The 14,772-nt window shown below is 40.0% G+C and overlaps 1 protein-coding gene across 7 annotated transcripts in view; it reads left to right on the top strand.

Moving 5' to 3' along the window:
* The first annotated feature begins 1,037 nt into the window (after positions 1–1,037).
* LOC127511058 (neoverrucotoxin subunit beta-like) overlaps positions 1,038–14,772 on the top strand; it is a 37,443-nt gene continuing 23,708 nt past the window's right edge. For 3 of the 7 annotated variants that reach the window (XM_051891417.1, XM_051891418.1, XM_051891416.1), the window contains exons 1-3: positions 1,038–1,147; positions 7,778–7,870; positions 8,061–9,758. In XM_051891417.1, coding sequence (XP_051747377.1) covers positions 7,780–7,870; positions 8,061–9,758 — 1,789 coding nt within the window. In that variant the 5' untranslated portion in view covers positions 1,038–1,147; positions 7,778–7,779. Of the gene's footprint in view, positions 1,148–1,827; positions 1,869–5,277; positions 5,903–7,777; positions 7,871–8,060; positions 9,759–14,772 lie in introns of those variants that run through there. The other 4 variants (XM_051891415.1, XM_051891412.1, XM_051891413.1 and 1 more) reach the window with 3 other exon arrangements.

Here is a 14,772-nt window from a genome sequence, read left to right as displayed (position 1 = left end):
GTGTTGTGTTGGATCTTTCCTGATCAAGCTCTATCATGGGCACTTCCTGTGAACATGTGACTTGTGTTCCTGTAGATCTGCTGCTAATGTAGTGGATCTAGCAGGGCTTATAGCTCATCTGAGATTTATATGGACATACACATTAAAAAGTGTTTGACCACTTATCAAAATGACCTGCTGGCTTATAATTGTCTCTGTCACCTAACTACTGTTTCATTTACGTGACTCACATTCATCACAGTTCATGTGCTCCTGAGGAATCAAACCCATGGCCTTGTGGTGTTCGTCCCTTTCTTTACCATCTTTAAGGGATAATTCACCCAAAAAAAATGAAAATTCAGTCATCATTTACTCACATTGGTGTTGTTTAGTACACTTTATAACATGAGCAAACACAATGTATGCAAAGAAGAAACAGTGGAACATGTTACTGTCAGAAACATGAGGATGAAAGAGGGATTCTGACTGAAAATATCACAAAAATGCAGTTTAAACTAGTAGATACTCTACAAGATAACTCAGGTAATGATTGTTATAGATTTCCTCTTCAAAATCTTACTAATTAGTGGCAGAGGATATCGAAGGGGAATGGACAATGTCTCGTTCTGCTCCACACTCATGCCAGTCTGGCTGTAATGCACTGGTTCTGCCAATAAAACATCAGAAGAAGAGTCTGAAAACAAACATCAGAATAGGTGAGTCCAATATTCATGCACTAGATTTAATTGTGCAGATGTCATTACAGTATTAATCAATGCAAATGAGTTCTTTACTCTAGTTCACAAATGAGTCAAACATACCAACAACAACGTGTTCAAAAACAGCATATAATATAAAGAATTTAAAGATGTTTTTTTTTTTGTTTGTTTGTTTGTTTTTTTTACTTTTTTATCTCATAATTCGGACCTTTGGTTCTCAGAATTATGATATATGAGATGAGTTATGAAGTCGGAAGTGCGAGATATAAACTCTCAGTTCAGCTTCTCGTCAAGTCCAGTTGGAGGTGGTAATGAACTAAAAACTGTTTTCACTCCGTCATTAAACAAGAGAAGAAGAAGAAATTGAAACTGAAAGTGTGCCTTCATCTTCAAATAAGACGCCATTTTCAGTCTAGCGAAAACCAAAACACATTCCATCCTAACTATTGGTAAGTTCAGTAATGTCCTTCTCATAATAACTAACATGATGTTGTGATGTGTGTGTGTGTGTGTATATTAGATAATCTCTGTTTTTCCTAACGAGCCCGACTGTGTGTTAGATTATGGGAGGCACTTCCGGTTTGGGGAATTTCTACTCAAAAAGACTGAAACAAATCATAAATTTGCTCAACAAATAATCCCCATCTGTCAGTTTAACGGAATGAGCTGTAAAATTTCCTTCATGTTTAGACTTTAGGAGAATGATATATAGCGCTGGAAAATCAGATTTATTTCACTGAATCGGTTGTATGCATGTAGCTTCTGATTGATTCTAGCGAATCGGTTCATCTAAACGGTCCTCCTTAATATATGTGTAGCTTTGGAAAATCTGATTCCTTCTAGTGAATCGGTTCGTTCAGAAGATTCTTAATGAACAGATTGACCGATTCGAGTCCCTTATGGCATTTCAGATCTTTTTCTGTAGCAGAATATTTAGTTCATCATGTCTTATTAAATATTCCAGTTAAATATTCTAGCAGTATTATATATATATATATATATATATATATATTCAAACCTATAATTAATTCAGAATAATTAAATATTTTTAATTAGACTGCACTGCAGCAATATCATTTTGTCAGAATCTATAGTTTCTTATATTATTTTGTTTGGTTGTCTATAAAAGATCCAGAAAATAATCCAGAATCGTGCAGCTCTAAAATAAAGGTATGTATTTTTAATCATGTTAAAATGGTGTTAGATTTATGAATGTGATAATGTACTTATCCATTTCGTTGCGAATGTAAGCTTTTTGTTTTGTTTTTGCACACAAAAAGTATTCTCGTCTCGTCATGACAGCTGCGTGGCGTTCCTCTTCTCATTGCTGCTCCCCCAGGATACCACAGCATAGAAGAGGACGCTAGAGATGACATAACATCTGCAGTAGCTTCTGACAGATATTAGGACCCCAACCTTCTCATATCAATAAACAATATCATATTGAAACACAATAAACTTGATGTTGATAACGATGATAACTTATCTGGAAATTTTTGGGACACACCCATTCATATTGCACATTATAAGCTATTGGCAAAGAAAACTCGACACGAGGAGGAAAACATTTTCTGTCTCAAATTTGCAGGCTAGAGACTCTGGGCCTCATTTATAAAATCATTTGTAGAAACAGTCCTAAATTTGATCTTACGATCATTTCTCAGATGTGCGTACGTGTGATTCATAGAATGAGTGTAAACACGAGTGTACGCCTCTCTTTCAGATGTGAAATCTATAAATCACAAATGATCTTGAACTTGCGCACAGCCAGGGGTTAAACTGGGGCTGAGCCCCGGCACATAGGCTTATCAGGGCTCGACATACGCTTGTCCAGGACTGCAGGACAAGTGGATTTTTTGAAGTGAAAGACAATTTTACTTGCCTGACCAGATAAGTAGGTTGATTAAAATGTCAATAACAACCAAAATGCGAGAATGATTCATTTAGCTTAAGTGGTGATTGATAGTGGATACTTGTAATGTACTGGCAGTGGGTGATATTGCGCTGTTGAGGCTCACGTAACCTCTTGAGGAGGATTCAAAACAAATGAGCTCTGCTCACACAAAGAAACTCAGTTATCATGTTGCAATACAAATTCAATATGTGGGGTTTTTATAGCTAGATATTTACGACATACGATAAAGTTAAGCATCACACGACCGAAAGTGCTGAATTCCTGAATATCACCTCGATTGAAATTGACACTAATTTCATACAACAGTTCAATAATGTCACAGACCCGCCAGGCTCATCCATCAGCCAATCACAGCGCACTCCTTCACCTGAGTTCTAACCACGCGCACCTGATCCCCATCACCACGCAATCACCGCCAGACACTTAAGCACAGCACTCACCTCAGTTCACTGTCCGGTCTCCATTGACACTAGGACTGCTACTCGCATGCTCTTGCATCATGAGGACTACTTACCTGCTCTATCTCAGGGATTCTCCTGGTCTCCGTGTAAAGTGTCTGCGTGTGTGTACTCCTACCGTTCCTGTTTGGTCCGTCCACCTCTGCACTAGCCATCCGCCACGAGTCACTCACCTGCAACAACAAAGGACAGTATTACCCTTCATATCTACCATCACAAGTATCAACTTAATAGTCACTTACCTGGTCATCTGTTCATCCCACGCTGTTGTATCAATAAAGTCACTCTTCATACTAACCTGTTGTCTCCCGCTCCTCTGTCCGTAACAAATAAACAAGTAGTTAATATTAATCACTTACGTTTTAGGTGCAATATTGCCTGTTTTTTGTTATATTGTTGCAGCGAAAATAGTTCCAAACAAAGCAGAATCAGCGCATCTCGCAGCTACACTCAGCCGTTTCAAATGATTCAGCGATTTGAACGAATCGGTTGAGTGAAGATTCAATGGCCCAATCATAAACAACTGCTTCATTCTTGATTCAGCCTTTTGAAGGAATCGTTTGAATAAATGACTCAGTGGCTCACTCATTAAGACGGTCTCTTGCCGCCATCTACTGGCGGTTCAATTTCATGTTTAAAAGTATAAATTTCCCACCAACATTTCTGATTTGCATATTCAAAAATATTTAAAGAATCTCATAACATTATTGAATGCAGTTGTACTTTTTCAGCGTAAATTATTTAATTTGGTAACAGCCCTATTTTAATTTATCAAATGTAAGAATTTGAAATAAAAGATTAAACAATTTAATTTAATTAGATTGGGGAGGAAATGCCCTTTATAAAGGTTAATAAAATACCCCCAGGGTAAATAACATAAATATGCAGATTTAAATATGTCACTGCTGATAAAACACTGATGAGAATGTTGCTTGTTTCAGAATAAATTATATTTAACACACATACACACACACAAATATCCTATTTTTTTTTTTTTTTTTTTTACAGGGAAGCTAATTTTTTACTCTGACAAGTCTTGTCAGAGTAAAAAATTAGCTTCCCTGTAAAAAAAAAAAAATTGGTCCAAAGGACAAGCTCAAAACAAGGCTTAATGTCGAGCACTGTATTTTGTATTTATATTCTCTCCTTTAATGGTAGCATCACTCTTATATTTGATACTGACACAAAGGAGAAGGCACAGGCCTACAGAAAGACTTTATTGTCATCAGATGTAGCTTTGCACACTACCAGCATCTATAAAATGATTTTGATCAGCATTTTATTGTTCATAGCAGAGGGCTCCCTCAACTTGTTATATTTTACAGTTTGTCAATTGATAACATTTTGTAGTCTTTGCATACACATGCACCCCTCAAAAGCCTGAAACCACAGAGCCCCCAACATAACAAATCCCAATTTAACCCCTGCGCGCGGCTGAATGGTTTCAGTTCTCTGCGTTGTAAACCACATCTAATTAATGTCATTTAAATAGGGTTATTTATATATAGATTTCCAAAAACTTGCAGTAATATGACCAGGAAAAGTGTGTACGTCTGCTCAGACCCTGACGTGGCGCTAAGCACTTTTCCACGTCAAAGACCGTTTTTATAAATATGAGCAGTGGCGTGGATTTAAGCGATTTAAGATCAAATCTGTGAGTATGCACGCTTTATAAATGAGGCCCTCTGTTTCTGTCTATCCCCTTACAAGACAGGCTTGTATCTGTTAATGTCTCCGCTTTGCAGGGCCGGTACTCAGAACTTGTTTCTGTTGCTGCCTTCCCTGTGCAGAGCTGCAGACTCAGAACAAGGAGTGTCAGCTGAAAGGGTACCTTTATCCCTTTCCAGTGAGGAGGAGATTGCAATTTGGCACTCCTCCATTCGAGTGCTGCGATTGGCTGCTGGCATCAGAGGGGACAAACACACACAGAGTGCTTCTCATTTCTTATTTGTGCATCCTTGTTTCCTTTTCTCGCTTCCTTACCTAGCGTCTCAGCTCCACCCCGTAGGATGTGAGGGAAGGATGCAAGGAAAGAAAACGAGGACGGAGGAATTGAAGGAAATGTTATTTGTATATTGGAATGTTCTTGATATCTTATATCTTCTGTCTTGCATCGGACTTGCCCATATCAGATCACAAGTTAATATCACTCAGTGTTAACTTAATGGTAGAAAAAATCAACATGGTTCGTTCCATCTCATTTCAGAATATTAAGAACATTGATCTATCTGCTCTTTCTGATGGACTTGAACATTTCTTCAAGAGCGATGCCTTTTCTACTCCGGATGACCTGGTTTCCTATTATAATGATGGACTGTATAGTGTGCACTTGCACCTTTACAAACTTTACACATTCTGCACCTGCACCTACACCTGAACTGAAACAACTTAAAACTAAGGGACGTCACTTGGAACGTCTATGCTTTAAAACTGGACTCACTGTTCATAAAGTTATGTATGCAGATCACATGCTCAATTACAAGAATGCTCTATTAACCACTAAATCTGATTACTATTCTGCTATAATTAGGTCAGATGAAGGGAACACTAGATCTTTGTTTACTACAGTAAATAACATCTTACGGCCTCCTGATACCTTTCCTTCCCACCTATACTCTAGTGATTTGTGTAACAAATTTATGATCTTTTTTATTACTAAAATTGACAATATCTATCAACAATTGACTCCTCAAAATCAGATGACATGTGATCTGTCGTTTCTGTTTTACCATGACTCTCTTCTTTTTTCATTTCATAGTTTTGAACTTCCGACTGTTGATGAAATCCGACAATCTAACACCTGTCAGTCAGATCCAAGATCAAGAAACCGGGTGCTGATCCTAATAACTTTTCCAACTTTCGCCCAATTTCCAATCTACCTTTTCTTTCAAAAATCTTGCAAAAGCTTGTTGCATCTCAGGTTCATGCTCACCTTTTAAAAAATAGCCTGTTTGAAAAATTCTAGTCCGGTTTTTGTCCATTGCATTGTACAGAGACTACATCATAAAAGTTGGTAAAACAATTTGTCCAGCTTAAAAATGTTAAAATATTAAAAATCTGTTACCACTGGTGTTCCTCAAGGCTTTATCATCCAAGCCAAATTCTACTCTTCTGTCTTCCTCTCTCTCGGATTGTTTAGAAGAGATTAAATCCTGGTTTTCACACAATTTTCTCAAGTTTAATACTGATAAAACAGAGGCTCTTCTTGTTGGCACTAAATTTGCTTTGTCAAAATCCAATAGCTTTTCACTTTCCATTGATAATTCTATAATCTTTCTATCTTCTCAGGTTAAGAGTCTGGGTGTCGTCCTTGATAATACTTTGTCTTTTGAACTGCATGTGAACAATATTACTAGGTTTGCATATTTACCGTAAAGGTGTAGCCCAGGGACCTCTGGTTATCTTAATGTGCCCCTGCCCACGCCATCAGGTGCACCCTTACCATGGGCTTTCTCAGGGACACTCCAGGGCCCAATCCCATTTCTACCCCTTACCCCTTCCCCTACTCCTTCGTTTTGTGCGTTCACGTGAAGGGGTAGGGGTGTCTCGATTCTCTTTTGGCTGGAGTGGTAGGGGTAAGGGGAAGGGCCAGATAGCTCTTCAAATGAAGATTTTCGGGGACCACACTTCGAACGAAGGGGTATGAGAAATTTCCCTGCATACACCGACTACCGTGCTGCTAGAATGCGTGTAGTGATCATGGTAGTGATATTTCCACTCAGGATCGATCACTTGTGTGTTACCTGGCTGCCAGTTTCTCCGTAACTTGCTGAACGCGCTATTTGAATGATGTGAACACAAATGAGTGATACAGTTAAAAGAAATATCTGGTCATCCTTCATAGCGCAGTCGCTGTTTGCATCCCGTATCATCTGTAAACTGTTGCGTTACCAAGGCAACAACTGACTCGTTTGTATTACTTTGCAAAGAGCTCCGTTATCACAGCACCACAGTAGAAAACGAAACCATATCCATACCGGCCGGCTCAGCACAAAATGCAACGGTTAAACAAACAGCTTTGCCCGATGGAAAAGCGGCTTCACCAGTCTTGGGAAACTCAAAGGCTCATACGTTTTCTAACTGAAACCGAGCGCCGTCCAAAATACAGTGCAAAACAACGTTGGGAGTGAGTAATCTGTTAAACGTGCTCACGCCTGATTTCTTGATTTCCTGATTTCTGATTTCGTTGATATGCGCACTTCATTGCTGTTCATACTGGTTAAATGTTACAGGACACTAATAAAAGAAACTAGGTAAGATGACGTGTGTAATCGTGTAGTAGTGGTGTCCCATTTCTTAGGGGAATATTTTCACCCCTACACCTTGCCACTCTGTTGGTCACCCCCTTGAACTCCAAAATAAAGGGCAGTTTGGTCAGGAGATCAAAGTTGTGCTTATTCCTATACTGAGTAACAGGCCCATCACTCATGAAGTGGATGGTTGTAAGAGCGGGGTTTTGCTCCTTCAACTTCTTTAAATTTGGCTCAATGTGTGCCCACACAGCTCTTTCATCATGATGTAGGCTGTCTGAGATTGTGCCTTATGATTGACTCCCATCTGAATTAGATTACATTTTAAGGAATTTTAAAACAATGTGAGAACTTAATGAAATAAGTAACAAGCAAAAAGAATTTTAGAATGATTAGTAGTCATTATTAAACTTAAAATGTATAAATATCCCCATTGTTCATTGTTATTTACTGCAGTCATGGCATCAGAGACAATTGAAGTGGCAGCTCTAGGAAGACCTCTGTTTCCTGGTATGCTGTATGACTGCCGCAAGGACACCTTCATTCCAGGTGCTGTAAAATGCTTTTTATTCCCTTTTTCACCCAAATGTGAATCAACAAAACAGTACATGTGTGGTCATTTTGAGACATAAGATGAAGCACACAAATATTAAATTGTTAGTCTTATAACATCAGCATGTTTACTTCAACAGTACACTGTGTCCTCATGCGTAACTGTTAAAGCCATTTCTCATTTCAGGTGTTACTCTGTGGGATAAGAAGTCACTTAGTGAAGATTTGGACAGTCATCAAAAGCCCATGACAGATTTGAAGTTCAGTAGCTCCGACTCTCTCTCTAGTAAGTCCAGTGTCCTGGATGTAAGTGCTTCCCTGAAGGCCAGCTTCTTGGGAGGGCTGGTGGAGGTGGGAGGATCTGCCAAATACCTGCGTGACACTAAATCCTCAAACCAACAGTCCAGAGTTACAATGTATTACAAAGAAACCACAATATTTAAACAGCTCACCATGTCCCAGCTGGGCCAGATCACCTACCCTGCGGTGTTTGAGCAGAAAACTGCGACTCATGTAGTCACGGCTGTACTGTACGGAGCTCAGGCCGTCATGGTGTTTGATCGGACATTTTCAGAAGAGGAAAACAAGCAGGAGATTGAGGGAGAGCTGAATATCATGGTCAAGAAGATTCCTCTATTTTCCATTGAGGGAAAAGGAGCTTTAAATATGACAGATGGGGATAAGAAAGTGACTGAGAGCATCTCCTGCACATTTTATGGTGACGTCCGCCTTGAGAAGAGCCCCACCACATACATAGAGGCCCTGGAGGTGTACAAGAATCTCCCCAAAACAATGAAGGAGAATTCAGAGAAAGCAGTTCCAATAAAAGTCTGGCTCTATCCTCTTTCTCTTCTGGATACAAAAGCAGCTCAGTTGGTGAGAGGAATCACCACACGTCTGGTTTCCTACACTGAAGATATAATAGAGGGGCTGTTAGAGGCAGAGAGGACATGCAACGACCTCTCCAATAATATAGTGGTAAATGATTTCAAAGACGTCAAAGAGAGGCTCAGTTCATTTCAGGGCTCTCTTAACATTTACAAATCAGTGCTCATGAAAGCTGTGGCCAGGGTCTTGCCTGCTATACGAGGAGGAGAGATGGAGGAGAAGTCACTGGAAGACATCCTGAAGATCCACTACAGCTCCCATTTTAAAGCTGACATGCTTAACCAGTGGTTAGATGATGCCAAGTTTGAACTTGACCTCTTGAGTTCTCAAACCAAGAAGCTGGAGGGAATCAAAACTGAAGACTCAAACCGTCTCAAGATCCTCCTCTCTGATCCTGATATTGATGTTTTGGTGTGCTTGACCTTCACATCTCTGAAGTATGAAGACCAGTATCTTTCAGCTCTGAAGAAGTTCCTAGAATCAGAAGAGTTCAAGAAACTAGAAGTGGTAGTGAAAACGTGCTCTAGCATGTTCATATCAGAAGAGTGGTTCAACGATCCTGATGTCATCTCAAAGATGAGAGAGAACTTATCTCTTTTCAAAGGTTTTTCAGAGGCCTACAAAGATGAAAAGAGATACCGATTCATTATTTCTGCCATCTCCGATCCATCCAGTCCAGGCTCCTCCATCTATCTGTATGAAAAGGGGAAGCTGACAGACACACAGTTCCAGCCCGTGTTGAAGCCTCCCCCACCAGAAGTGAAGGATGTGAAGGAGCGCAGTGTGTCCCTGAAACTGCAGAAGTCCCCGACTGGAGAAACTGTGCAGTACAGAGTGGAGTACAAGCAGGTGAAAGAGGAAGAGTGGCATGCCAAAAACACAGCTGATGAAGACTTTACTCTGACTGAGTTGGAGCCTGAAACACAGTACTTGATCCGCTACAGGATTGTGGGTAAAGTGGGAGTGAGTGAAGCCAGTGACACTATCGGCCCCATAGGTAAGTGTCATATTTTGCATTAATCTTTATCTTTTTTTAAATATATATATATATAATTTGCTTCATTCACACAGTCAATGTTTGTCTTGACAATCATATTTTCTAACATGTGTGGCTATTAATAAATGTGTAACATGTTGAAAAGTGTTTCCCATTTGACTGTATATATGACGTATTATTTCCTTCGTTCATGTTGTTACAAACAGTCCTTAAAAACACAGAGTATATTATGTATTTAATGTCAAATGTAGGCTACTGTACTTAATCATATGAAATTCACAATAAACAATACAAAGACTTAAACAAGTGAAACATACATTCTCTGTATGAAAACCAATAGGACATTTAAACATATAGCTAACATAAAAATAATAATAAAAAACAATAAACAGCTCATAATTAAAACAAAACACACACAAACAACAAATAATCAACTTAAAACACAAAACCGTTGACTCTTAAGCCCACTGTGGCATGGCATTTCTGCAGAAAGATTTCAGTCATCCCTGAAAACATAATGATTATTATTAATATAAATAATATATTTACTCTAAGTAAAGGCAAAAAATCTCATAATTTATATTCTTTAATAATAATCATTATTAATTATTCATAATAAAATCAAGGTCAAGTCTTTGATTTAATCTATTGATTAAATACTGTAGCCTATATCTGACATGTCCAGTCTACTTTAAGTTGACACTATTTGTAACAACTATGCATTTGTGAACATGAAGGAAACACTGATCTGTATAAATGACTCTATATAGATCAGTGGAAGGAAATAATATTAGCTTTCACATAATACAGTAAAATGGGAAACATTTTACAATACAGTTGCTCAATTTATTAATATATTTTGAAAATGAAAAAGTTAAAAGTACCCCATTTGTTCAAATCAACATATAATGTAATCATGTAATCAACATATCTACCCAATCAGTATGAGTACAGGCCTATATATAATCACAGTCAAACACACCTAAGGATCCTCGACAGTTTTCAGCATTTGGCACCGCCCTAAGTTCCCAACATGTCCGATGAAGAATCTTTGACCCTCGCGGAATCTTTGCCACAATCCTCTGGCCTTAGGAACAATTATTCTTCGATCCCACGGCATTATCTCGAGGGAGCATCAGCCCAAACAAACGGGTCCCTGCATGCCAAAACGCCGAGGCCTGTCACCACCTTCGAAACATCTGGAGGTGGTGACCCATTGTCTGTGGCCTGTAGACCCTAGCGTGAGGATGCCTCTGCTAATAGCGCAGGCCCAGATGCTTTTTTTTTTTCTCCCCAGCTTCCCTCTTTTCTACACTTCTTGTTCCTTCCCAGGCTCCAGGGCCTGACCCGAACATGAGGCTGCCTCCGCTAGCGGCGCATGCCCAGATGCCTTATTCTCCTTCCCACTTTTCTATCCTCCTCATTTCTCCCCAGGTTCCAGGGGCCAGCCCGAGCGTGAGGCTGCCTCCGCAAGTGGCCTCAGTCCCAGCCATTCCTCCAGCCTGCCTTTCCCGATTTTCTCTTCTCAACATTACTTTATTTATATCTCATGTAAACAGCATTAAGAACCTCCAGCAGACCACTTTTCCAGTCATTTGTTCCACATAGGAGCAGCAACCACAGCTGCCCAAAAAGGCCTTTCCCAGCATCAGATTCAAACACTTGGTCACTGGTCATCAGAAGCTTTTAAGAACTACATCAGATTGCTTCCACATTAAAGAGCACATGTCACACCTCTCTTCATCAGTTTGCATTGGCTGCCAGTAGCTGCTCGCATCCAATTCAAGGCTCTAATGTTTGCCTACAGAACAACCACTGGCTCTGCACCACTATACCTAAACTCACTACTTCAGACTTACGCGCCCTCCAGAAGCTTGCGTTCTGCAAGTGAACGGCGTCTTGTGGTGCCATCCCAAAGGGGCACAAAATCCCTCTCACGGACCTTCTCCTGGTCTGTTCCTGGTTGGTGGAATGACCTACCATGCTCTATCCGAGCAGCTGAGTCTCTAGCCATTTTCAAAAAACTGCTAAACACATATCTTTTTCCTCAACACTTGACCCAGTAATATAGCACTTTTTTTATATTTTACTTTTCGTTTTTCGCTTTTCTATTCTTTCTTCATATATTTGCGTATATATTTAAAAAAACAAAAAAAAACAACAACAAAAAAAAACCCTAGCTACGAGCACTTTACTGATGAAACTGTGACTGGACACGGCACTTACATACTGTTGTACTCATGTTGATTTGATTGCTTCTACTATTCTCATTTGTAAGTCGCTTTGGAGAAAAGCGTCTGCTAAATGACTAAATGTAAATGTAAAGAAGCCCAACAAACACTTATCAGCTAGGTTTTCAGCTCCAGCTCATTCTCTCACACATACCCGCAAGCCAACCATATCCAACTCAACTAATACCATCATTCCAATAAAATGGGCCACAGCAGTGATGTCGCCTCAGCTCCCGCAGGAGCCCAGCTCTGCCTGAACTTGCCCTCATCCAATGTTGCAAGAAATCTCCCGGTCCTTCAAACTAACCCTCCAAACTTCACAGACAACTTAAACCACCCAGTCAAACCTCAAATCAGTCCGGATCCAATCTGGCATTTCAGCAGAGCACTTTTCAGGCCACTCTTTTCACATAGGTGCCGTAACTACAGCTGCCCCAGAAGAAAAAAAAAAAGAGCTCCCATAAGAACCTCAGAATCGGCCCAATTCTATTCTCGTTCGACTCTGGCGGGGCTTACCCGTCCGATCACTACGAGTATTGAACTCCTGTCGGATGGCGCGAGAGCCCTCCCAGTCGAAAATAGCTAAACATTTTGCGTTTACTCCAGCGGGGGCTTACCTGTCCGATCGCTGCAAGTATTGAACTCCCGTCGGATGCCGTGAGAGCCCTTACCAATCTAAAATAACTAAACGTTAACCTCACTGCCAGCGGGGGCTTACCCATCCGATCACTGCGAGTATTGAACTCCCGCCAGATGGTGCAAGAGTCCTCCCAATCGAAAATAGCAAAACATCTTTGTGTTTACGTCAGTGGGGGCTTACCCATCCGATCGCTGCGAGTATTGAACTCCCGTCAGATGCCGTGAAAGACAAATTTTCATCTGCCTTCTGGCCAAAGCTTACCCATCCGGTCGCCGCAAGTATTGAACTACTGTCGGATGCTGTTCTTTCTCGATGTTCTGGCCGGTGGGGTTTACCCATCTGATCGCTGTGAGTATTGAACTCCCGTCGAATGCCGCAAGTGCCCCCGGTCAAAACATCTAAACCTTATAGTTTGCCGGTCGAAGAGGTTTATATTCATCTGTTCGCCGTGAGTATCGAACTCCTGTCAGATGCAGATGCAGGTCCGGCAAACAGCTTTCTCCTTGCAAACACCGCAAACATCAGCCTCGTTATTTCTATATTTTGGGGGGTACAGTTACAGTTCCTGGCTGCTGTCCGTAGCTAACATTTTGCATTCTTTGAGGTTACTGAGCTCGGAGCCCTCTCCCCGGACAGCACGCCAAATACGTTTACCAATTAATTTATCTGACTTATTTGTAAGTGTGAACTCGTGAACTGACGCTTTGCATTGCACTTGGTGATGTAAGGCTTGGATGCAGCTGCTCGGCCATGGAAACCCATTCCATGAAGCTCTCTACGCACTGTTCTTGAGCTAATCTGAAGGCCACATGAAGTTTGGAGGTCTGTAGCTATTGACTCTGAAGAAAGTTGGCGACTTCTGCGCACTGTGAGCCTCAGCATGCACTGACCCCGCTCTGTGATTTTACGTGGCCTAACACTTCGTGGCTGAGTTGCTGTTGTTCCTAATTGTTTGATATGTATGATATGTTGATGTATGATACCACTAACAGTTGACCGTGGAATATTTAGTAGTGAGGAATTTTCACGAATGGACTTATTGCACAGGTGGCAACCTATCACGGTACCACGCTTGAATTCACTGAGCTCCTGAGAGCGACCCATTCTTTCACAAATGTTTGTAGAAGCAGTCTGCATGCCTAGGTGCTTGATTTTATACACCTGTGGCCATGGAAGTGATTGGAACACCTGAATTCAATGATTTGGAGGGGTGTCCCAATACTTTTGGCAATATAGTGTATGAGGGAGAAGGGCTTCTAGAAGCTGTGGCAAATATTACACCCCAAATAAAGCTCTTTTATTGCTTAATTAACAATGTAAGGCACTTCCATTGAAACAAACATTTAGTTTACATTAAAGAGAGAGGGAAAAAAAAAACAGCAAGGATGAGGACAAAGAGGTAGCCGATGTAGACATCAAAGAAGAAAGGAAACCAAAATAATAGGTATTTTGACAATAGAAAATCTGAAACATTATGTTTATCTTTATGTTTTTTGAAGCATTTGAAACATTTTAACCAACTCACATAAAAAATATATTAAGTATGGATAGGATATGTACCCATCAATAAAACAAAATTAATAACATCAGAGAAGGATGAATTTAAATCATGCTTTAAAAAAAAGACATCTTGTTGGGTTATAAAAGGAATTGTCTCCATTTTTACTGACAACCAGCTATGTATATCAAACCAAAATTTAAAAATTTAGAAGTAGCATCACAGTAGAAGAAAAGGTGATCAAGTGTTCAGGAAAAGAAGAACTAAAACCACCTCAAACTAAAGGGTCCACCTCAAAATGAAATCGTTTTTTCAAAAAAACATTAACTGGGTAAATCCTGAACATAATTTTGTAATGAGTCTCCTTGACGTTTGGAGCAACAGGGTATGCCATATAACAGGTAAAAGCTTTATCCCTTAATGAAGTTTCAACATCTCCCAGAAAATAATGATAATCACCAGTGATGATACGTTTAAGTTGTTTGTAAATACGTTTATTACACTTACTGTCTAAAAGGTCTACATTACATATTTTTAAAGAGGGAAGAGAAGCTACAGGTCTAGATAAAGGATCAGAAAAACTGCTTTGGATTACTCTTAACAATCCAGTGGGTATAACACTGCATACCTTATCATAACCTTTTA

This window comes from Ctenopharyngodon idella, chromosome 4 (genome assembly GCF_019924925.1).
Source record: "Ctenopharyngodon idella isolate HZGC_01 chromosome 4, HZGC01, whole genome shotgun sequence".
NCBI lineage: Eukaryota > Metazoa > Chordata > Actinopteri > Cypriniformes > Xenocyprididae > Ctenopharyngodon > Ctenopharyngodon idella.
Note: the sequence above shows the minus strand (reverse complement) of the source record. Positions and strands in the feature narration are given on the sequence as shown.